The 22424-nt window shown below is 48.8% G+C and overlaps 1 protein-coding gene across 1 annotated transcript in view; it reads right to left on the reverse strand.

Moving 5' to 3' along the window:
- Positions 1-1044: 1044 nt before the first annotated feature.
- Positions 1045-22424, reverse strand: part of LIFR (LIF receptor subunit alpha) — a 67172-nt gene continuing 45792 nt past the window's right edge. The window contains exons 9-20 of the mRNA XM_081089000.1: positions 21962-22131; positions 20028-20173; positions 18681-18843; positions 16632-16702; positions 14820-15033; positions 12824-13003; positions 11131-11232; positions 10198-10365; positions 6295-6456; positions 5609-5702; positions 3678-3756; positions 1045-3309 (exon numbers count right to left, since the gene is read on the reverse strand). Of these exons, the coding sequence (XP_080945126.1) occupies positions 2686-3309; positions 3678-3756; positions 5609-5702; positions 6295-6456; positions 10198-10365; positions 11131-11232; positions 12824-13003; positions 14820-15033; positions 16632-16702; positions 18681-18843; positions 20028-20173; positions 21962-22131 (2173 nt within the window). The 3' untranslated portion in view covers positions 1045-2685. The remainder of the gene's footprint in view (positions 3310-3677; positions 3757-5608; positions 5703-6294; positions 6457-10197; positions 10366-11130; positions 11233-12823; positions 13004-14819; positions 15034-16631; positions 16703-18680; positions 18844-20027; positions 20174-21961; positions 22132-22424) is intronic.

The raw sequence follows: 22424 nt of genomic DNA on the forward strand, positions 1-22424 counted from the left end.
GACTGAAGGGGGCCACTCACAAGACAAATCCCGTCACAATGACCACCAGGGTCTCCCTTCCTCGTGAGGGAAGCTGGACTTGAACTTGGCTGTGAGAGATGTGGAAGTGTGTTCTGTAGGCAGCATTCTTCAACAACCCAGTGGACACAGCTCGTGGACAGAGGGAGAGGATTCGGGAGCCCCAGCGCTAGTCACCCTTAGCCAGACAAACGGATCATTAGTTAGAAGGGCAGTGGGTCCAGACGGTCACAGCTGAGACACATCAGTATCAGTGACCGAGCTCACACAATCTCTGCTGATCTTTTCCCATGATCTCAGTTTAGTGTAGTCTCTAGACCAGCCGTGGGCAAACTACGGCCCGCGGGCCGGATCTGGCCCGTTCGGCTGTTCTATCCGGCCCGCGGAGCTGAAAGAGCGGAGGGTTCTCTTGCTCTCCCCTCCGCTCCTTCACCAGCAGCAGTGTTAACATGTATTAGTTCACACAAACACTCCATCCATGCTTTTGTTCCGGCCCTCCGGTCCAGTTTAAGAACCCATTGTGGCCCTCGAGTCAAAAAGTTTGCCCACCCCTGCTAGACCAATGAACTCCCACCTTAGACAACACTGATCCAACTTAAAGAGATGAAGGGAAGGGCCTATGGGTTTCTGTGGGGGATGAGGCAGGATCCTGTTGGGAACAAGCAGTATTGTGATGATGAGCTTTGTGGGGGGGGTGGAGGGGGGCAGGTCTGTCTCGGGTGAACGTTAAGGGCAGGAGTCCAACCAAGCTAACTCTGTTAGGGATGTTCTAATTTTGATACCTGTCTCATTGATGAAAAATCTATGAACTATTACATAGTTTAAATATTCTAGTGCAGGCAGGGGTCCTCAAACTACGGCCCGCGGGCCACATGTGGCCGCCGAAAACATTTATCCGGCCCGCCGGGTGTTTTTGCCACCACTGTGTGCATAGGAATTTGTTCATAGTTTTTTTTTAAACTATAGTCCGGCCCTCCAACGGTCTGAGGGACAGTGAACTGGCCCCCGGTTTAATAAGTTTGAGGGCCCCTGTTCTAGTGTTATGTACACAATTCTATTTTGTTCCACATGTCCACATACCGTGGAAGCTCAGTCCCAGCAGCTAACATCAGGATTCACACACAGAGCATCTACACAGATCTTGCCCTTTGTCGCCCTGTGGCTTTTTTCCACAAGATGGTTTTTATAAAGATACATTATGAGCTAGAAAACCCCCAAACTGATGCATTATGTACAGATACATTACAGAACCTCTGATGAGAAAAAAAACCAAACAGGCATACCTTGACTTGATATTTCAAAATTTTAAGTACTCTTAAGTATCAAAAGACAAAATACATAGACCACCCGAGGGCAGGAACAAAATAAGATACACTTTGTAGTTTTTCATCTGCTTTTCTGAGAACCAAATCCAATCCAGACATCACCTGTGAACACCACGGGCAGAGGCTGCCCTGGGGAGCGTGCCGCGCGGCTGTAACACAGGGGTGCCCATCGACTCACGTGGATCTTGTGACATTTCACCTAAGAGAGTCCTTGAGTAACTGTCCCTGTAAGAAGCATGATCTTTTTAGTTTATCTTTTTAAAAATGGAGGCCTGGATCGAACAGTCTGGACTGATGATCACATAAGAGAGAGGAACGGCTAAGAGGCGTGATCAGAAGGAACATCGGCTCCGAGGTGTCACAGCTGCTGCCTGGGGACCCAGGAGAACCCGAAGCCATCACAACCGCACAGGGAGCGAATGTCGCGAGACCCTGCGCAGTAGTCGTCTCAAACAGAAAGTCACTGCAATCGTATGTTTATGGGTAATATTGAATTTGCTCATAGATTTATGCAACTGACGCTGTGGAACAAAAAATAACCCAAATTAAAACAACAATAACAACTTAGATCTCGTCTTAGGAGTTTAAGTTTTAAATACTAGGCAATCAAGTGTGATATGAAGAGCTAGCAGAAAAGTTAAAAAAATAACGGAGAGGTTGGAGAATCCCTCCAGAGGCAGGAAAGACGATTCTGACTCGGGCTGCTCAGTGTCGCGCTCCTGTTCCAAGTTTGTACCCCTGAGAAAACTGTGTGATTGACACCCATTATACAGTAGGCACAGCGATCAGCACACTGATCGATCAAAACACTAACCAGCTGTCGCTACATTAAACAATTACATTAACTTCTGTAAGTGCTGTGGAGGGCGGAGGAGAAGTGTTAAAGGTTTTCAGATCTGTGCTTGGCTTTCGTCCAGGATGGAGTAAATGTCAGGCAAACCCACGGCCTCTGTGGCTCTGACAGTCCCTTTGCCTGCGAACCTGCGTGCAATTCCGTCAAGTGTCCATATGAGAAAACCACAAACGGCAGAACAGGGGACGGTGGCCGCGGGATTTGCTTTGCACGTACGGACCGGGCAGCGTTCGGCTTGAAATACTTCTGGGAGGGAGAGAAAGGGAGAATTCTTTGGCTCAAATCACAAACAGCTCCAGACCTTGGGCTGCGTCTCTGCGTGACTCTGCCGTGGCGGGTAGACTACACGGAAAGCAGAGGACACGGCCGTGTGACACACGTGGTGGGGCCCACCTCGCTGACAACACTTCACAGGGCCCCCGGGGTGCCCGGGCCCACGCGGCCGCACCGGCCGTGAGAGCTTATGAGATGGCGGACGGCAGTGACATGCTAATCGTTTGGTTTGTTCTGGAAAAAGTTTGTGAAGGACCATCCTCCTCCATTGGATCGCGGAGAGTCTTCGTCCTTCGGGGGGATCAGGAACTGTCGGGAGTTGATGGAGCACGGGCTCCCGAAAGACACGACGTCGCTGTTGCTGTCCGTGGACCGGGGGGAGTCCGGGGACACCAAGGTCCAGGCGTTCACATTGGCCTGAGGCCTGTAACCCGCCGTTTTCTCCAAGTCCCCTTCTGCGGCGGCCTCGTCCCCGGCAGAGGTCACGGGGAGGTGCATCTGGGGCTTGTAGCCGCCCCCCGGCCCCGGGTCCGCGTCCTGCTCCGCCTCCGGCTTGGCCTGCGGCTGGTACATGGACTGCACGTCGATGTACACGACTTGGGCAGTGCCCCCGGCTTCCTCCGCTCCTGGGTTCGGTATTTCTTCCTCGATGACGGGGGGACAGTAGGACACGGCCAGGTGGCTTTCGGGCTCTGCCTCGGAGCCGTCCGGGGGACGCTCGGCCACGGGAGAAATGATCTCTGTATCCTCTATTTTAGGAACTGCCGTTCGAGTTTCCAGAACCTCGACGTTATTCGGGGTACAGGGATTCATTTCCAATGTTTTCAGGGCGCTGCTTCCCTGGAAATCAATTTTAAGGCAGAGATTAAAGACAGCACCAAAACTCCCACAAAAAGCCACATTACTGCATCTATTTTTTCACATCTGCTTGTAAAAACCCGTCTCTGCGTTCTGCAGTGCTTACTGGAGCAAAGCTAATTCTGTCCCTCCATATCGATGTTATTCTTGCGATGAACAGCAGTGGGAAAAGAGTATGATACCAATGATTTAAAAATAATTATCGTAGAAATTTAGCAGATGGTAGAGCCCTTTATTTTTTCCATCTCTTTGACTTAGAATGACATCTGCATGTTAAAAATTTTCATAAAAGACTAAAAATACCAAAAGCCAGTACTTCAAAGATAAATGTAAAATAAATACAGGATTACCTCACAGACAGCCTTCTGAAACTGTAACGCTTTACAGTTTTCGGGATTAGGAATATCAGGGTAGAAGGTCTCTTTTATCCTTTAAATAAAGAACAATTAAGTATATTTAATAATTATAAGGTTAGCGATTAGACAACCAATAGTTAATCCATCATGAGGATTACTCTGACATTTCACAAGAATACTGTAATGGACATGAGATAAAAATGTGGGATCAGCCCTGGCTGGTTTGGCTCAATGGATAGAGCACTGGCCCGTGGACTGGAGGTTCCTGGATTCGATTCCGGTCAAGGGTACATGTCCGGGTTGTGGGCTTGATCCCCAGTCTGGGGCATGCTGGAGGCAGCCGATCAATGATTGTTTCTCATCATTGATATCTGTCTCTCTCTCCCTCTCCCTTCCTCCCTGAAATCAATAAAAAAAATATTTTTTTAAAAAATTGGGATCATTTTTAGTGTGATCACTAGAACTTTCCACACGATGCACTGAGAGGCTCCATTTTTAATATATAAACACCTACTTCTATTCCCAGAACGACAATAGCTCATGTCTCTTATGAAAACGGCAAGGGCAGAATTAAAACGTGGCTGTGCAAACATGGCTGTGCTAGCAGGTCAAAAGCAAAGCCTTGCTCACGTAAACCAAATGTTTGTGCCGCAACTGCACAGCCTGCATCACGCAGCCTCCCCCGCTCCTAAGGGCTCGGACTGCGAGCCTGAGAGAGAAGGTTCTGGACTGTGTGAGAGAGAAAGGCTGTTCCTCTTGAGCACAAAGTAAACACAGACACAAGGAAGACTCGGTGCCATACCCCACCTGCAGCCATTCAAAGGGGCGCTACTATTCAACATTCCTGCAGGAGAAGAACTGTTAATGCAAAACTGAAATGCTCTCACGTCAAAGTCAAACTCTCCCCTTTAGCTTTTTTTTTTTTTTTTTTTTTTTTTAATACTGAAATCAGTTTTAAGGAGTGATGTTGGATCATGAGAATGTGGTTATTACTAAGAAGATAGGGCAGGCATTCTACAGATTTCAGTCCTTACTATTTTGATTTATAAGCCAGGATTGCTAGGATACATTCTTGCCTTTGTCATAAACAGGGGTATTTTCAAGGCCAGTGAGGACGGTCGATGCATGAACACCACTGTTTGCCCCAGCGCAGCCCACGGCGGACCTTGCCAACTGACCACCGGGCACTCTGCCTCGCCTCACCTACTGCCATTCACCCAGACACATCGTTCCTCTCACTTTCTCCAGATGGTCAACCTCCTTCCAGTTCCTGGGTCCTCAGAGGAGTCCTTTTCTCTGCCTGGAGCCTCCTTTCCCCTACGCACCCTTTGGGACTCTGCCAGATGGACTCGACAGGAAGCCTTGGCAGCCCCCTGCAGCGACGGGGCCTCCTGCTGTCCTCAGGGCGCCCACGACCCTGCCGTGCCCGCCCTCTGTGGGCATGAATCTGCTGGGTGGTTATGGGTTTAATGCCCGGTGCCCCCTACGCTCTCAGTCCACACATTTACTTAGTTTACCACTATTTCCATCCTCACATGGGAGGAGGCATCCATGTCCGTTGACTAAACGAATAAATGACCAGATTTTCTAAACAGATCACTAGACAAGTCAGATCTTAACCATTAAGCTACATTTAATCTTGCATAAAGCTATTGTCAGATTTAAGCCTGCAAAGATTTCTTTTGAGTATAAATACCATTACTCTAAATCATTAGGAAACACAGTAGGGGAAACATTTGTGCTTCTACCTTATTAATTTTTAAACCTTTAAATCGTATGCCAAACTCTTGCCCAACATGCGATCCAACATTAATTCTGACGAAAACAAGTAGTTCTTTTCACTAACTAGCTTCAACCGAAAAAATGTACTTATTTGTTAAACATAAACTACACAAAAGAGCAAAAGTAAACGCAGGTGCCATTACCATTCTCGCTTCCGGTAACAGAGGACGCTGGTCACCACCCCGACAATGACCGCCACGGCCACGGGGATGAGGATGGCGATGATTAGCCCCACGGCTGGAAAGAGAATGTTGCAAATATTAAAACCCCCGCTTCCAGGATGGAGTCTAGAACGCATTTATATAAGAAAACATTTAAGTGGGTAGCTGAGAAGAAAGAAGTCCCGCCGGCTCCAGGAACACTGGAACTACTCGAGCATAACCTTTGAGCACGTGAACAGTTCCCACCCTCGCACTTCAGTTCTTCCGAGCAGGGTTTCTCAGCCTCGGCCCTACTGACACTGCGGGCCAGGTATCTCTTCACCGTGTGTGTCTGTGTGCCGGGGGAAGGCCGCTGTGCACATGGTAGGAAGTTTAGCAGCATCGCTATGGTCCTCACCCCTAGCTCTCCGAAGTGCCAGCGGACATTGCCAGGTGTCCCCAGGGAGGCAAAAGGCCCCCCCAGTTGAGAACCACAAGCTCACGGTCATTTACGCAAGCGAGTGTGTGACCTCCAAAGTAACGAGAATAAATCCGAAGTCCTCTCAGGGCCTTTTAACCTGCTGGGCACCCACTGGAAAAATGCCATCAGTGGGATCCCCAATAAACACGAATCGCTGGAAACACTGTGCCTACAAGTGCGGGGAGCCCCGCCCGCCCGGCACACTCACAGTTCTCCTTGGTCACCACGAACATGCCCTTCTCGGGGCCCAGGCCGCCGTCCGTGTAGGCGCGCAGGACCAGGTGGTAGCTGGTTTTGCCTTGAAGGTCGGCGATCCGCAGGGTCTTCTGGGAGATGTCGGTGATGTTCTTAACTTTCACGTCGGAACGACCTGGTTTTAAAGCGAAGAAGACTGTGATCATCTCTGGGCATTTGAAACGCGTGGGCACCGCAGCCGTCGCACCCGCGTCCCCGGGAGGTGAGTCCCGCGGCGGCCCCTCTGCAGGCCTGGGACCGGGGAGCCAGCCGAGCCATGGCCACGCTCCACCTCTGCCGCCGAGAAGCCACGTGAGCTGGACCTTTTATTTAAACCCCCTGAACCTGAGCGTCTCCAACCATAAAACGGAGTATCCGGCCTTATCTGGCGAGGCCGTGGGAGGCTCTCACACACACGTTGCCCGGAATGACACCCGGCACGTGGAAGGCGGTAACTACAAGTCCCTCTCTTTCTGCTGCGAAGAGCATGAGACACCACGGGCAGGCCCACCGGGGCGGGGGCCGCGGTCACTCCCTCTGGCCCTGCCTATGCGTTGGGACCAGAGGCAGCGAGAGTACAAATCAGTGGAGATGGCTCCAAACCACCCAGAAACAGAGGCTTCCCAATGAGGCACCAGTGAGGCAGCCTCTGAGTCATTTCAGAAAGTAAAGAATGGTTGAAAGGGCTTCGCCAACACACGTACATGCGTAACCCACAGACACAGACAACAGTGTGGTGCTGGCCAGAGGGAGGGGGCGGGGGCTGCGTGGAGGCGGGCAGAGGGGGAAACATGGGGACATCTGTAACAGCGTCAATAGTAAAAACAAAGGGAAAAAGAAAAGAACTGTTTAAACTATCATTTTTTAAATCTCAACCAAAACAACACAAGACACTAGTTTTAAAAAATTAAATCATATTATAGACCTAAGAACCAAAAAGCAGCCGTTCCCTGCCAGCTCCTGCCCCCCGCCCCCCACCCACACCCACTTTAGAATCATGTTACCAGTTTCCTTGGATACTGGTTGTGTGGGACCACGCAGGAAACTGTGGTCCAACCATTTCAAAACGAACTTCGATGGGCAGGGCCTGATTTTTAAATTCTGGAATTATCTACCCATGTCCCACAGGTAGACGTTTAGCTCGCTCTCACCACTACCCCTCTGCCCCCAACCCCACACCATTCATCCAGAAACATCAACACGTTTGGCACAGCTGGTGTTTCCATCACTGTGGTCATATAAACGTGGATTAGTGCTAAGACGCGCTTTGGTATGACGTTTCCTGTCTTGCTTTTCTGTTGTTATAACTGCTTTTTACCCTTACTTGCTTGCTGTACCAATTCCTAATTCCTCCTACATCCTCCAATGAATATTCAATACAACTTTCTACGTGGTCCAACACAACCAAGGCCCAGGATCATGGCCCTTCCCCAGCCCTCTATTGGCCTCCCCCCTTCCGTCTGCTGCGCGCCAGGCCACTCCTCCCAGAGCCTCTGCCCTGGACTGGACTCCCCGCCCCACTACGCCCTCACGGGTACACGGTGTGGCGGCTTCCTGAGAGAGGGTGTGTGCGGGAAGGAAGCGTGCGGGCCTGCATGTCTGAAAATGCCTCCATTCTGCTCGCATACTGGTTGGTAGACGGCTGAGCACAGAATTTCAGGCTGAAAATAATTTTCACTCAGCATTCTGAAGACACAGCTGTGATACCTTCTAGAACAGTGATGGTGAACCTTTTGAGCTCGGCGTGTCAGCATTTTGAAAAACCCTAACTTAACTCTGGTGCCGTGTCACATACAGAAATTTTTTGATATTTGCAACCATAGTAAAACAAAGACTTATATTTTTGATATTTATTTTATATATTTAAATGCCATTTAACAAAGAAAAGTCAACCAAAAAAATGAGTTTGCCTGTCACCTCTGACACGCGTGCCACAGGTTCGCCATCGCTGCCCTAGAATCTGGTGCGCTGTGGAGAGTCTGGGGCCAGCTTGGCTCTGCGGGCGTTCTGGCCAGTCTTCTGATTTTTCCGTTAGTTATTTCTAATACACGCAGTAGAACTCAATGGCCCCCAGGCAGCTCTGTTCTGCTTTAAAGGACTGCTTGCCCACCTGGAACCCGCTCCCTCTGATTTCTTCTGGTTCCTGTCTTTCATGCAAGGAGCTTTCTCAGCCCCTGGTCACCCCTGGCGGCGACCCCCGCTCCAGAGCCACTAACAGGCCAGGAAGGCCCAGTGTGCGCGTGGGTGGGTTCCCGGGGTGGCAGGCCTCACTGACTCCTGGTCGGGAATGACCAGGCTTTTCCCTGGGACGGTCCCTCAACTATCAGCATCTGTTATGTCCTCCACCAGGAACCATTTGCCTTTCCCAAACAAAGCGCCTCTAATCCCGTGCCTGAGAACACAGGCCCGGAGACGTCCTGATAGCTGGGTGGGGAGGCGGAGGAGGGAGGGTCGTGCCGTTCCTAAGGTGTCTCCTCTCCCTGTCCCATCCCATCTGGAGGCTCTTGGTTCAGTTTTTCCAAAAAAACACCCCTCTTGTCTTCAGGCAGGGGAGAGGCATTCATAGCAGCCACATGAAGCAGGCGGAGGGCTTGGGTTCTAACTGCTCCTCACGCAGTCTTCCCATCACACTCCCGATGTCCAGCCCAGATCCATCCTGACATTCGCTCTGATCCTGGCCCCTCAGGATGAATCCAGTGATTTCTCAGTGACGCTGACTGCCCCCTGGGTCCCACCGCTCCCTCCCAACAGCCCCAATGTCCAACTCCTCTTTCCTGGCGCTCTCCCACCTCTCTAGTGCTCTTCGTCTCTGTGGCTTTATGCGTTCTGGTTGTTGTTTTTTCCTGTCTTACTCTAATTTCACCGACCAATCCACCGTGTCGCACTGGAAGTCTAGCTGCTAGAATTCTAACTGGCTCAAGTGTAAAACTTCTGAGCATTTGAGGAAAATTACACCAGACTCTGATGTCCGTAGAATTTGGTAGTTAGGGGTTCCCTCCTTCAGGGGCCACTCTGAAGGCTCAGGAAATGCAGGCTCGGTGACGGGGAGGCGCAGTTAACGCAGCTGCTCTGGGGAAGGGACTGAGCGCAGGCCGGTCGGCGTCTCCACGCGCGGACGCCCTCCTCTACCTGTCAGACCAGCACTGAATAATTCAAGTGGCTTCTTTCCGGGGAGAGGTCATTAAGGGAAATGGAAGCCCTCCAACGGATCAGATGGTCCGCTTGAGTAATGTAGCTACGAATCAGAAACATCTGACTCCCACAGAAATATAAGGTAGGGAAAAGCCAGAAGCCGTCATCAATATTTCTGTAGTTGCAAGTCTGGGAGTTCTAGGTTCTCGAAATCCTTTGGGCATGCACTTACCAGGTGTCAAGGGTTGGCTGTATTTTTAAGATCTAATGGATACACTCGTCCCCAGTCGAGGCCATTAAGTTTCTCAGTTCATTTGGGCCGTGGCTGTGAGGGTGGCTGTTTGTCAGAAAACAAAGGAGGCTCCGAAGCTATTCTTTGGGTTCCTGAGTTTTCCTCCTCCATTATTATAAGTTCAGGGAGACTGTTTTCTGTTTGTTTTTTTAAGTGACCTTCATAAGATGCTATGGTATGGACCATGCCAGACTAGTAGGAGATGGGGCTTAGAGTCCAAGGTTTCAGAATAAATAACTCGAATAATTTCTGAAAGACTGCACACTTTATGTATCATGTGCTTCCGACTTAAAATTCTCATGTTCATAAAAGGACTGCATTTTCACTTCCCCGTTTTTCAGAGCGTTTTGGGAACCAGCGTTAAAGCAAGGAGCAGCACTTCCCTCCCTCCGTTACTTGTAGTGAATGAAGAGCTTCTGGGAAGCACTGCTGTCGCGTTAGCGATGAACTTACCCGACTCCAAGCCTCTCATCTTCGAGGTATCTCTCTCTCCTTTTTCAAAGTAAAACACATATCCTCTTAGGAAGCCTCTGAGCTCCTCCACGGGTATATCTTCCCACTTCACGAGGATCGAATCTGCAGACGTGTCCTCCACGGTGAAATTCGGTGCGACGGTTGGAGCTGGAAAAGGAGATGGTCAACAGCTGAGGGAGAGGTCACTAACGCAGAGGAAGACATCAACGGGTAATGTGTTTCCAGCCTCAAAAAGAGCTAAGTTTGCCCTCGCCGGCTTGGCTCAGTGGATAGAGCGTCGGCCTGTGGACTGAGGGTCCCAGGTTCAATTCCCCTCAAGGGCACATGCCTTGGTTGAGGGCTCGATCCCCAGTAGGGGGACGTGCAGGAGGCAGCCGATCAATGGTTCTTTCTCATCATTGATGTTTCTCTCTCCCTCTCTCTTCCTCTCTGAAATCAATAAAAGTATATTTTTTAAAAAAGAGCTACAATTCAAATGAAAAGCTTATTTCCTATTTAATCATAGACGTTCACAGATATTACTACATACCCTTTGGCTGTGAAGCTAGCAACCAAACATGCAAAGGTAGAACTTGCTATCTAGGGAAGCAACCTACACAAAATCTCTAAGTGGCTACTCAAATAGATTCCATTCGTATTTTCCCCTTTGTTGATGGTCTGGCATAAGTTAATAGCTGTTTAAATCTGTAGAACTACAAATTAAGTAATTTTGAAATAAGATTTTTTTCAATGACAATAAATTTGTGAAATACAAACACTAAATGAAGAATAAGTAATCATAATTTTAAATGTATCACACAAATTATTTTTCCTTCCTTGAACTAAACCTCCCAATTTAATCTACTTTTAGAATCCAACTGTTGTCGATTCATGTTACCTTGACCTCTAAGAAAGCATACCCATTTAACTTACCCAATTCTTCTACATATCCAATCACAGAGCGCAGCAACTGGTAGCCGTGGTTTCTGCACCCGTACAGGAAGAAGTGGTACCGCACGCCTGGGCGAAACTGATCTGTAGGAGGGACACAATTGCCATGAATATCTATTTTAGAAATATGAGATGTATAACAGCTTCCTCTGAAACCGCTGAAGCAAATTTTAAACACACGCTTTCTTATTACAAAAGATATACATCCATATTTTCAAAATTGGTAAATACTCAGAGAGGAAACTGACAAAACAAATTAAATTCACTTTTATTGTAATGAACACTTCAGCATTATAATGTATCACCTTGAAGAGGGGAACACATGGTGATCGAGGCTTTGATTTTGTTCCTTAAAACCAGGCAATGGCAGGCTGAATCCGCATTGGGTGACCTTGGGCAAGAGACCTAACTCCCCTCCACCCAGTAGGGCCATGGCTCCTCGGCCTCCTGGCTGGAAGGCGCTCCTCCTCACCCCACAGGTGTCAGCCTCACTTCCGTCCAGGCACGGCATCTACGGCGGTGCCTCTCCACGTCACTCCACCCCCATCCCTCCCGAGCACCCTCCAGACCCAGGTGGGCACGATGGAGGACAGCGCAGACACCAGTGTGAGAGGCCCCGGAGCTGCCTGTGGGGGAAAGGCGATGGGAGGCCCAGGGGAGGGGTGGGTGCAGCCAGCACGCTGCGGGGTGCGGGGAGAAAGGATAACGGAGCCACCATCCCTGCCCTGGCCAATCTGCACCGGAAGCAGCTTGGCTGCCTTCCAAGTAGACCCGGAACCCGATCGGACCCCACAGGCGGTCATCTAACAAAGGCGTCTCATCCCCACCATCTGACAGTGACAGGGAGCGAGGGGGAACAGCCAGCACCACTTGCTCTCCAACCACACGAGCAGGGGAGGGCCAGCCGCGGGGAAGGGCGGCTCCACCACAGGCTGCCGGTTCCAGGCCCCGTGGGTAGCGACACAGCCCTGGTCAGCTACTCGGAAGGAAGAGCGAGGGTGGGAGAGGGCACTCATTCCAACGGACAAGGTCACCCCGTGCCCCTGGGGCTAGTCCAGGCCGCAGGGCCTCCAGGGCAGCTCACCAGAGGCTCGGTGGGGCTGGTTAGCGGTCAGGGAGCTGGCCCCGCTCATGTGCCCGCTGCCACACCGAGTGCCCTTGATGGACGTCAGGCAAAGTGGGCATGCGGGTGCAGGGCCTTCAGGCTCGGCATCTCCCTGACCTTGGTACCCGGGCCCTGGGCAAACACGGGCAACGACACTGCGTGCGGCCCCACTCCTCACAGCTCCGGGGCCTCCTCCGTGAGCGCCTCCCGTGTTGTTAACCCTTCCAAGCACGCTTCAGGGCTGCTCCACTCTCCCTTTCATACCAGTGCCAGGACTGGCTCCTTCTACTCACTGTGCTCAATTCAATGCTGATGACGGTAACAGTGCTGTGGTGAGCATTCTCAGCTGTGAATCTGTGCGGCTCTGTTTCTTAGAATAAACTCCTAGACTAGTCAGTCCTAGATCGAGGGATCTGAACCCTTTCACACACACATGCCCCAAAGCACCTTCCAGAACAGCTGCCCAGCCCACGCCTGCCCAGCGGGGAGAGAGACCGGTCCCTGCACTGCACCAGCCGCCCCCGGGCTGCTCACCCCACCCTGCCCCCGGGGCGCCCTCGGAGCACGCACCCGACTCGATGACGGCCTCCGTGCTGTGGGCGGGGACCTTCTTCCAGTCCATGAGGCAGGGCTGCGGCTGCGATGTGTTGCACCACTTAATGACGTAGTCGCAGGTCATGTTGGGGTCGTAGTTCCACGTGAGGAGGATCCCGTTCCCCATTCCCACTGTCTGCTCTACTTTGAGATCATCTTCAACGACAAAGGAGGACATTTTGCTGAGGTGACGAATAATAACGTAAGGCAAAACCTCAAGAAAGTGGGCAAGAGTTAGAGAAATTATTTCCCTGCAGAGAAATTTTAGAATAGGGCTCCGGCCAGGTAAACCGTTAGTAAAATGTGGGAGTGCAGCCAGGTGTGCACTGACACTGGGGCTGGTGGGTGTGGAGCAGGTGTGCACTACACTGGGCCTGGTGGGTGTGGAGCAGGTGTGCACTGACACTGGGCCTGGTGGGTGTGGAGCAGGTGTGCACTGACACTGGGCCTGGTGGGTGTGGACAGCCAGGTGTGCACTGACACTGGGCCTGGTGGGTGTGGACAGCCAGGTGTGCACTGACACTGGGCCTGGTGGGTGTGGACAGCCAGGTGTGCACTGACACTGGGCCTGGTGGGTGTGGAGCAGGTGTGCACTGACGCTGGGCCTGGTGGGTGTGGAGCAGGTGTGCACTGACACTGGGCCTGGTGGGTGTGGAGCAGGTGTGCACTGACACTGGGCCTGGTGGGTGTGGAACAGGTGTGCACTGACGCTGGGCCTGGTTAGTGTTTGTCTCTGAAATGTGCTTTGCTCCCCTTTCCCTCCTCTGATTCTCCTGCGATCCACTCAAACACAGAACCAGTTCAGTAACAAGCGATAAGACTGCCTCAAGCCAGAAGTGAAAGGGTACTGAGAGGGCCCTGCCTGGACCCATCTGTCTTCCTTCGGGAGTGGGTGGTCAGAGAAGATGCCCCATACTGGGGCAGAACAGCGGGGGTGGGGTGACTCAGAAGAGGAGCTGATTCCAAGCAGAGGTGCCGTGGTATATGAACTCCCCACTCGGGAAGCTGCCGAGGCGGCTGAGGAGGAATGGCCCACTCACTGCTAACCATAAAACTTAAAAGGAAGGCATTAAGCAATTTAAAAATTACACCAAATTTTTTATAAGTTTATACTGAAGGTCTGATTTAGACTTATCAATAAGGGATTCCTATTAAAAGAATGTCTTATCAACAAAGCTGCCATTTAAACTGAGTATCTTTTGCTTGGCTGGTGTGGCTCAGTGGTTGAGCTTTGGCCCATGCACCAAGAGGGTTCAACTCCTGGCCAAGGCACATGACCGGGTTTCAAGCACAGTCCCCAGTCGGGGGCATGCAGGAGGCAGCCGACTGATGTTTCTTATTAATGGTTCTATCTCTCCCTCTCCCATCCTCTCTCTCTGAAAACAATAAAAACATATTTACACTGATTATCTTTTCCTGCCTGACAGGAAATAGCCTAGCTGACATAGAATCAACTCCCGTGGTGTTGGGGAGGTAAATGAAAAACGGTATCTGAATAAACAGTTAAAGCATTTCTTCCGAAGAGTAACACCCACGACTGTACCCCTCCAACATGATGCATTAGAGCAGTGGTCGACAAACTGCGGCTCGCGAGCCACATGCGGCTCTTTGGCCCCTTGAGTGTGGCTCTTCCTAAGCCTTAGGAGCACCCCAATTAAGTTAATAACAATGTACCAACCTATATAGTTTAAGTTTAAAAAATCTGACTCTCAAAAGAAATTTCAATAGTTGTACTGTTGTTATTTGGCTCTGTTGACTAATGAGTTTGCCGACCACTGCGTTAGAGTAACAGGCACAGTAGTTCCTGTCCATCCACAGATGCGTCAAGGTGCGACTCACGACTGGGGTCTCAGTGAGCAGTATTCCCATCCGTTCCTCCTCCTATACCAGCAGCAGGACGAGAGCAAGCCACCCCTTCCAAATACTTCGCTCCAGTTTCAGTTCTCGGGCATCACATTCCCTACGCACTCACCGTTCGGAATTTCCATGCTGGCTATTCTGGAAGGCGGCGATGAGCCCACGGAGTTTTTTGCCACCACACTGATGATGTAGTCATGTCTGTCCAGTTGTATTTCTGCCTTGTGTTGAGGGTCAGGGATCTCCGAGAGGGACTGTGTTTTCTCCTCCGACGAACAGGATACATTATAGAAGAGTATTTTCCCATTAGCTTCATTAACGGGTAAAGGCTATGAAAAACAGAAAAATAATTTATGACAAAGCCTTGAAAAACTGACCATCGAGTCCAACCTGAACACTACACAATCACGACACGATAACGTCAGAAAAGATGCTGCTGTTACGAACAGTGTAACATCCACGAAGACCTGGGCAAACCAGGACGGTGAGACGGAAGGAGAATGACGAGTGCTGTGAGCAGTAGGAGCACACACACAAACCTGTAAAACTTAAGTACATGAAAAACAACATTCAGCCCGGCCACTGCGGCTCAGGGGCTGAGTGTGGACCTATGAACCAGGAGGTCACGGTTCCATTCCTGCTCAGCGCACATGTCTGGGCTGCGGGCTCAGCCCCCAGTAGGGGGCATAGAGGAGGCAGCCGCTCAATGATTCTCTCTCATCACTGATGTATATGCTGCCACCTCCCCGGTCCCACCCCGCCCCTTTCCACCTGCACACCTCCCCAGGGATCCCACTTATACGGGGCTGCGTGAAGGAGTTTAATTCTTGTCCTGTTGTTTATTAACTGCTGTGTTATTTTCCTACCCCCCCACCCCCGCCACATGCCCCTAGGCTTTGTCTCCAGCTCCCATCTCTCCCCGAGTCAGAGCCTTACTTCCAACCACCACCCACTGGGCTCCCCTCGGACAGCCCAGTGACACATGTTTAGAAACCTCAACATGTCCCAAACAACGTAATTTCCAGCCAAATATGGCAGAACAATTAGCCTCGTGGCTGCAGTGAGTCTGAATCACTTCAACATTTTTAATCCTCGGTTAAACAGTCATCTAGTTTGAACAATTTTCCGAACTTCGCCCACACTGGAGTAACTTGGGCAGTCACTACCATGACTGTGAGACCTGACAGGCCGCCGCGGGTGGCTAAGGGGACGCAAGTCCCATCCAGACGACCTCAGAGCAACGGGACTTCTATGCTCAGGCCTCACCCCTCAAAGCTGTAGTGATGTCAAGGTTTTGCAAAAACAATCTTGTTCTCCTTTCCACAACAAAATTCACTATTTAACGGAATCTGGTTATGAAATCTGGTGTAGAAAAACAATTGTTTGTGTTTTTAATGTTCATAAATCAGATAAAAACTATAGCAACAAAAATGTGCGCTCTACTAGGGAAAAACAGTAAAATAGAATGCAATTCGTATTTTATCTAAAATTTTACAAAACTAGTTTACCTGTCATTATTATGACACAATTTATTTAAGGGAAACAAATTACATATAAAATCTATTTTAAAAATTGATTTCCTAGTCATCAAAGAAAAAAAATACAACACAAATAGTCAGGACTCTAGCTTGTCGCGTCTGGCTTTGTTTCTGACTAGAGTGAGAGGGACGGAATCCATGAAACCCTCAGGTCTTTTACAGGCCTCGTAAGGTCACAGCACAGAACGCTGAGATCTGAGACCCTCACTAAAGTGGTGGGGGTGCAGCAGTGAGGAGGAGTCGGGGGCTAGGAGCCCGGCTACGTCCTCAGCTGTTCTGCAGGTCTGAGGAATCCTGCCTGGCTCCCCGACGCCCCGGGACCCTGTGGAAGTCAGGTGGTTTACCATAACCAAGTCACATAAATATTCAAGGGAACACGAGACAGTTACCTTCCAATATATTATTAAATTCTTCCCGTCAGAGCGCCACTCTCTCCAAGTGTCCGGTCCCTTGGAAGGAACTAGGAAAGAGATGGAAAAGTTAGCATGTGAGGATGCTACTACGTCAGCTGATGTCAATAATTGAGATGGTGGTGCTTGAAGTTTGTTTCTAGGCTTCTGGAATTCTCGGTAAGAATGGGAAGCACACTCAGTGGCTTCCACCTGAAAATGAAGAAGGAAATGCTCTCAACCCTGACAAAACACCAGGCCCCTTAGCATGGTAACAACCCCCCTCACGGCTGTCAGCGCCGGGGAGAGTCCTCCTCTGCCCAGTCGGCCGTGGCCACACACTGGCTTCCTGGCTGCTTTCAGACCTGCAGAGGACGCCTGCCCGGGCTCCCTGACTTTCTCGCCCTCCCTTCCCCTGAGAAACCACCAGGCTGGCTCACTCACCTAGGGTCACCTTGTTCCCGGTCCCGCCCGGCCACCCTATTTAAGATGGCAACTCCCCTCCCCACCACCCGTCTTCAGTCCTCGGCCCCCTTCCTAGGTTTTATTTTTCCTTGTGGCACTCACTACCACCCAGCATACTAATATACAATAAAAGTAATGATTTCTAAATCTCTACCCTCTAGATCCCCTGGGCAGAGATTGCTGCTCTACTGCTGCTCTGTCCCTGGAGACCAGAACAATTCCGGACACACAGGTGGGGGACGCAACAGGTATTTGTCAAGTGATGAATGGCTTCACCTCAGTGAAGCATAAACAAAATGCTCCTGCCTTCTGGCTGCAACAGCTCATCAACTGAAGACAAAGTTTTGCCTGTGGGGGCTGCTCCTGCCCTGTGGGTCCCTCCCCGCCCACACCGTGTCAGGGCTGGCTGGTGTGACCAACAGGGAACGGCAGACGTGAAGGTATGCCCCTGCTGCGGCCAGGTCCTCAGGAGGTTGTGGAGGCGGCCTTGTTCTCTCAATGACCACTAAGTCCAGGGCAGCCGGCTGCCACCTCGGCGGACACCAGCAGCCCCGTGGGAGGAACGCAGGCTCCTGCCCGCAGCCCTGGGAGAGAACCGCCTGGAGCAGACCCTCTGGCCCCCATCAAGCCCGAGGCCCCCACCCACGGGGTGAGTGGTCTCTGGAGAGATGCTCAGCGAAGCTGCTCCGGAGTCTCTGACCAGGACACTCACTCACTGTGAGACAGGAAATGTTTGCTGCTTTAAAGCAGAGTGCTGTGGGGTAACTGGTCACAGCAATAGATGCTCTGGACTCATGCATAGGATTCGATTCTGAGCATCCCAGCGAGTCTTACACACACCGCAAAGCCCCGCTCCTCTCCCAGCCTTCGTGTGGAGACACAACATCCGATGAACAGCCATCACTTTTTGTTTTACTGTTTGTCCAATTTGGGAGGAGGAGTTTTATACTCCCTCTATTACAAAATGCAAATAAAGAATGTGCTATCTCTTGATGCATGATTCCTGAAAACCACACCTATTTCTATTTTGTTTTCAAGCCAGCAACTGGGGTTCAGGGGTTGAATCTTATTCTGTCTTTGGGGATCATAGTCAGAAAACCAGTTACCTGGCTGCATAGCTTATGCTGCTCTAGGTGTAGCTGTGGGAACTGAAGTTGGAGACCTTAGCCCCAGCCATCTCTCAGGCCTAGGTCAGCAATAAAAATTCCAACGAATCCTCTCCATTAACACTTGTTTTTACTAAAAAAGGCAATCTAGATCACGAACAGGAGGAAAGTGTGTGAGGAAAATCTCGCCACGATATCCCCACGGTTCCATCACTCTAACATAGACATGACTTGCAGAGAGGGTAGCTTGGTCCTTGCACACAGCACATGCCCAGCATTTCCCATATCATCACGAAACCTTAAAGACCATCATTCAAAATGTCTGTATAATATGTTACCAGCAGGTGTTATATAATTACACAATCTGTCTACCCACTCTCCTGTTTTCAGTCACTTTGGTGACATTTTTCTCTAAAAGCAGTTGTAGCATGTCAGGGACCATAGTAATAATTAACCATAAATCATTCTGTTAACTTACTGGCTTCTGTGGTTAAATATTGTTTTTCATTGCTCCACTTGCTCCATTTCCAGAAAGTTTCACTAGAACATCGAATCCGAAAAGCATACACAGTGTACGGACTTAACTTGTCCACAGCAATGAGGTAATTTGAATTGTCTACTCCTTTGACTGTGACAGTCCGCTATTAGAAAACAAACAATAGGTGCACATGAAATATCACCTGTATATAAATACATATACATATACATACACACACACACATACTTTTTAAAAATAAGAAAGCCTCCCTAATTTGTAACCAACTGACTGAACAGCCACATGAGTTTGCCTCTCTCAGATCATCCCCTATCATATTTTAATTCTTACATAAATGCCAGATCAGTGAAATTAAGCTCTGCAATAGCAGCAAACAAAACGAAGGTGTCTTGTATCCAAATACTGAATCTAATGAATAATGGTCAGTTAAATTATGCAGGGAGGAGAACATAAGTTTGGTAAATCAACGGCTAGTGGTGATGCAGTAAACCTTAATATACTTGGGTGATTTAAGGTGACCTTGAGGGTTGCACATGTCATTCAGGTGTATTTGGGAGCTTCTGGAAGCATGCTTCGGCTTAGCTGTTTTTCAATATGGCACTTAGCACCTCTAGTCTGGTGCTTAACCTGCAGACTATTCAACAAATATTTAAACTAAATAAAATTAAAAGGAAGCCATCCAAAACAAATTCGAGGATCTGCACACCCCGGGGAAGCCTGGGATCTCCCGGTTACTTACTCCAAAGGAGCTTTCAGAGTTACAGCTTGCAGTGCAACTGAAGACAGTCTAGAGATCATTAGTAAGTTTCCAAATGAATTTTTAAGTATGATATCATTTATTTTGGACGTTACCACCAATTACAAGGTGGTGCCGTATAAAAGTCAACCTGAGTATTTAAAATGTATTAAGAAGTCATGTTGAGCCTTATAATAACCGATTATAACTTGCTCCTGCAGCTGCACTTAGCGGTTTTAAAATCACATCTTCTCTCCGGTGCCAATTAGTCCATTATCTGATGCTAAAGGTTACAGCAGAAGCCACTCGCTAATTCACAAATTTGTTGAGCACCAGCTACACGCCAGGTGCTACACTAGACCCAGAAACAATCTGAGTAAAAGTCAAACTTATGCTCCGTAGCAGCCAGTATTATAGTTGTTTCCAAGTGCCACACACAATGCTGTCATTACATTCATACATAATATCGTGGTTCTTAGTAAATCTCTGTAATCAATACTCAGAGCTTATGCATATAAACTTAGTTATTTTTGAAAACGAAGTATCTTATCAATAATAACCTCTAAGGAAGTTTGCAGGAGAATCTTACTCACCAATTCCCGTACTGAATTAGCTTTGTTAATTTCCACTTGACATAACAGTTTAATCTTTGCAAAGTTGCCTGGTAAATGCCAGGAAAGTGTGACAGCTGTTGAATTAATATCCTTCACTCTGACTGAGGTAGGAGTATGAGGGTAAACTGTAAATACAATTTTTAAAGATGAATGACTTTAACAGCTATTTTCTAACATGACAAATGAGAATCAAGGACAATAAAGACCAAGAGAGGTACTGTTAGTGCCGATCAACAACATTCTGCTCAGTGTTTGTGAAATACGCAAACCTTGCTGCTTCACTGCCGACCACGTGCCAACATTTTTTAAGAACCGACCTCACTCAGGTTCCTGAACGGGTGTCAGGAATACTAAACGGTGGTCAGAGCACCGTCTCTACCTGCAAGGAACCCCCTGACTTAGGTCGGGGGGGGCGGGGACGACAAACCAAAAGAAAGAAAATGAACAAGAGAACAGATGCTAAATTCTAAATGTGGGGCACACACATTAAGCACCACAGGAATTTAGACATAAACGTGGTCAGGGGAATCCTACAGTGAAGACGGGACTGGGGGTGAGCCTGGAAAGAAGAATCAGACTAAAGCTGGCAAAACGAACGCAGGAAAGCATTTCAGGTCGGGGTCTTGGCACAGCGGAGCAAAGTGCATGCTACGCTGGTGACCACGCACGCCCCGGTCTGACGGTGGGGAAGACTCATGTGGTGAATAAGGCTGAAAGGGCAGAGGGCAGACAACTACACACAAACGCTGTCAAGTACAAAATGTAGCCATCGCGTCCTTAGGTAAAATAAGGAAATAAGAAAGACGCTGGGAGGAAATAGTTGACGAAGGTGATTTACATGTAACAAACAAGGCAGCAGGACCACGGCCCATCACTGGCCAGGCTGGACCAGAGGGCGTCGGGTTTAAGCCCTTCTCCGCGTCTGTTAATCTCCGTGCTGCAGAGCCCGGCACGGCTGGTGCGCATGGAATGACCATGGGGATGAAGGCCAAAGTGCTGGGCCATACTTTATCTCTATTTTAAGCTACAGATTCATAGGATTGGCAAAAATTTAAGAAGTCATCAGCAGTGAAAAGGAGTGAACTATTCACTGATCCATATACCTTGGATGGATCTCAAGGATATTACCCTTAGTAAAAAACACCAAGCTCCACAGGTTACACGCGGCACAGTTCCACTCACATGACACTCTCAAAATGACCACACAACGGAGATGAAGAGCAGATCGGCTGCTGCCCAGGGACAGGGATGTGAAAGCGTGTGTGTGTGGATGAGGGTGGTGTTAAAGGGACAGCATGAGGAAGTGCCTTCATGGTGACAGCAGTCTTGACTGTGTTGGCTCCATGAATCTAAACATAAATCCAATCACATGGACCTACACACATATACGTACACAACACACACACACACACACACACACACACACAATTGAATGCATATAAAAACTGGTTGAAAGCTGGGGCTGGGCAAGGTCGGTAGTGTGGTTCGCAGTACTGTTCCGAGGTCAGCTGCCTCGTTTGGATCTCGTACTACAGTAACGTCAGGGGTTACCACTGGGGAAAGCCAGGGCTCTAATTTATTATTTTCTGCAACCACTTACCATTATTTCAAAACAAAAAGTCTTTAAAAATTGGGCAATTTTTTTTCTCAGAAATCAAAAACTATTAGATAATGCCACTGACAGTTTCTATATAAATGAAATGACCTTCAAAATTTTACCTGGATTCAACAAAACGGTGAAACTTGAAATTACACATTTTAAAGCTTTTAAAATGACATATACAAGATTAATACCAAGTAATTGTACAGAAAATAATCAGTAAAAAGTAATCCCTAGACGGACCTTTCAGTGATCTCAAGACATTTTGCCACTTCTACGTTATTGTAAGACACTGGTTTGTGTAGCAGCTTACCTTTTTCGGTCACATTGATGAAAATCGTTGATTCTGATTGACCCAGAGGATTGCGAGCATTCAAAGTAAAATTATATATTTCTTGGTTTGGAAGCACTTGAAAGAGTAACTGATAGCTTTCATTAATGGGCGCTTCAACTCTTTTAAATTTAACAGATTCTCCAGAAAAACTGAAAATTAAGAGAGGAATAAGAAATATTAAAATAATATCAAGACCTGGCCTGGTAGCTCAGTTGGTTGGAGCATTATCCCAAAACACCAAGGTTGCGGGTTCGATCTCCAGTCATGGCACATACAAGATCAACCAGTGAATACATAAATAAGTGGAACAATAAAATCATTGTTTCTCTCTTTCTCCACCCCCGACTCTCTAAAATCAATCAATAAATTTTTTTTTAAAATATCAAAATGGCAAGAGATAAACGGGGCAGGAAAAAAATGAATGGGTAAATGTCTAACAATT

This window comes from Myotis nattereri (assembly GCF_964212035.1).
Source record: "Myotis nattereri genome assembly, chromosome: 4".
In the NCBI taxonomy this organism is placed as follows: domain Eukaryota; kingdom Metazoa; phylum Chordata; class Mammalia; order Chiroptera; family Vespertilionidae; genus Myotis; species Myotis nattereri.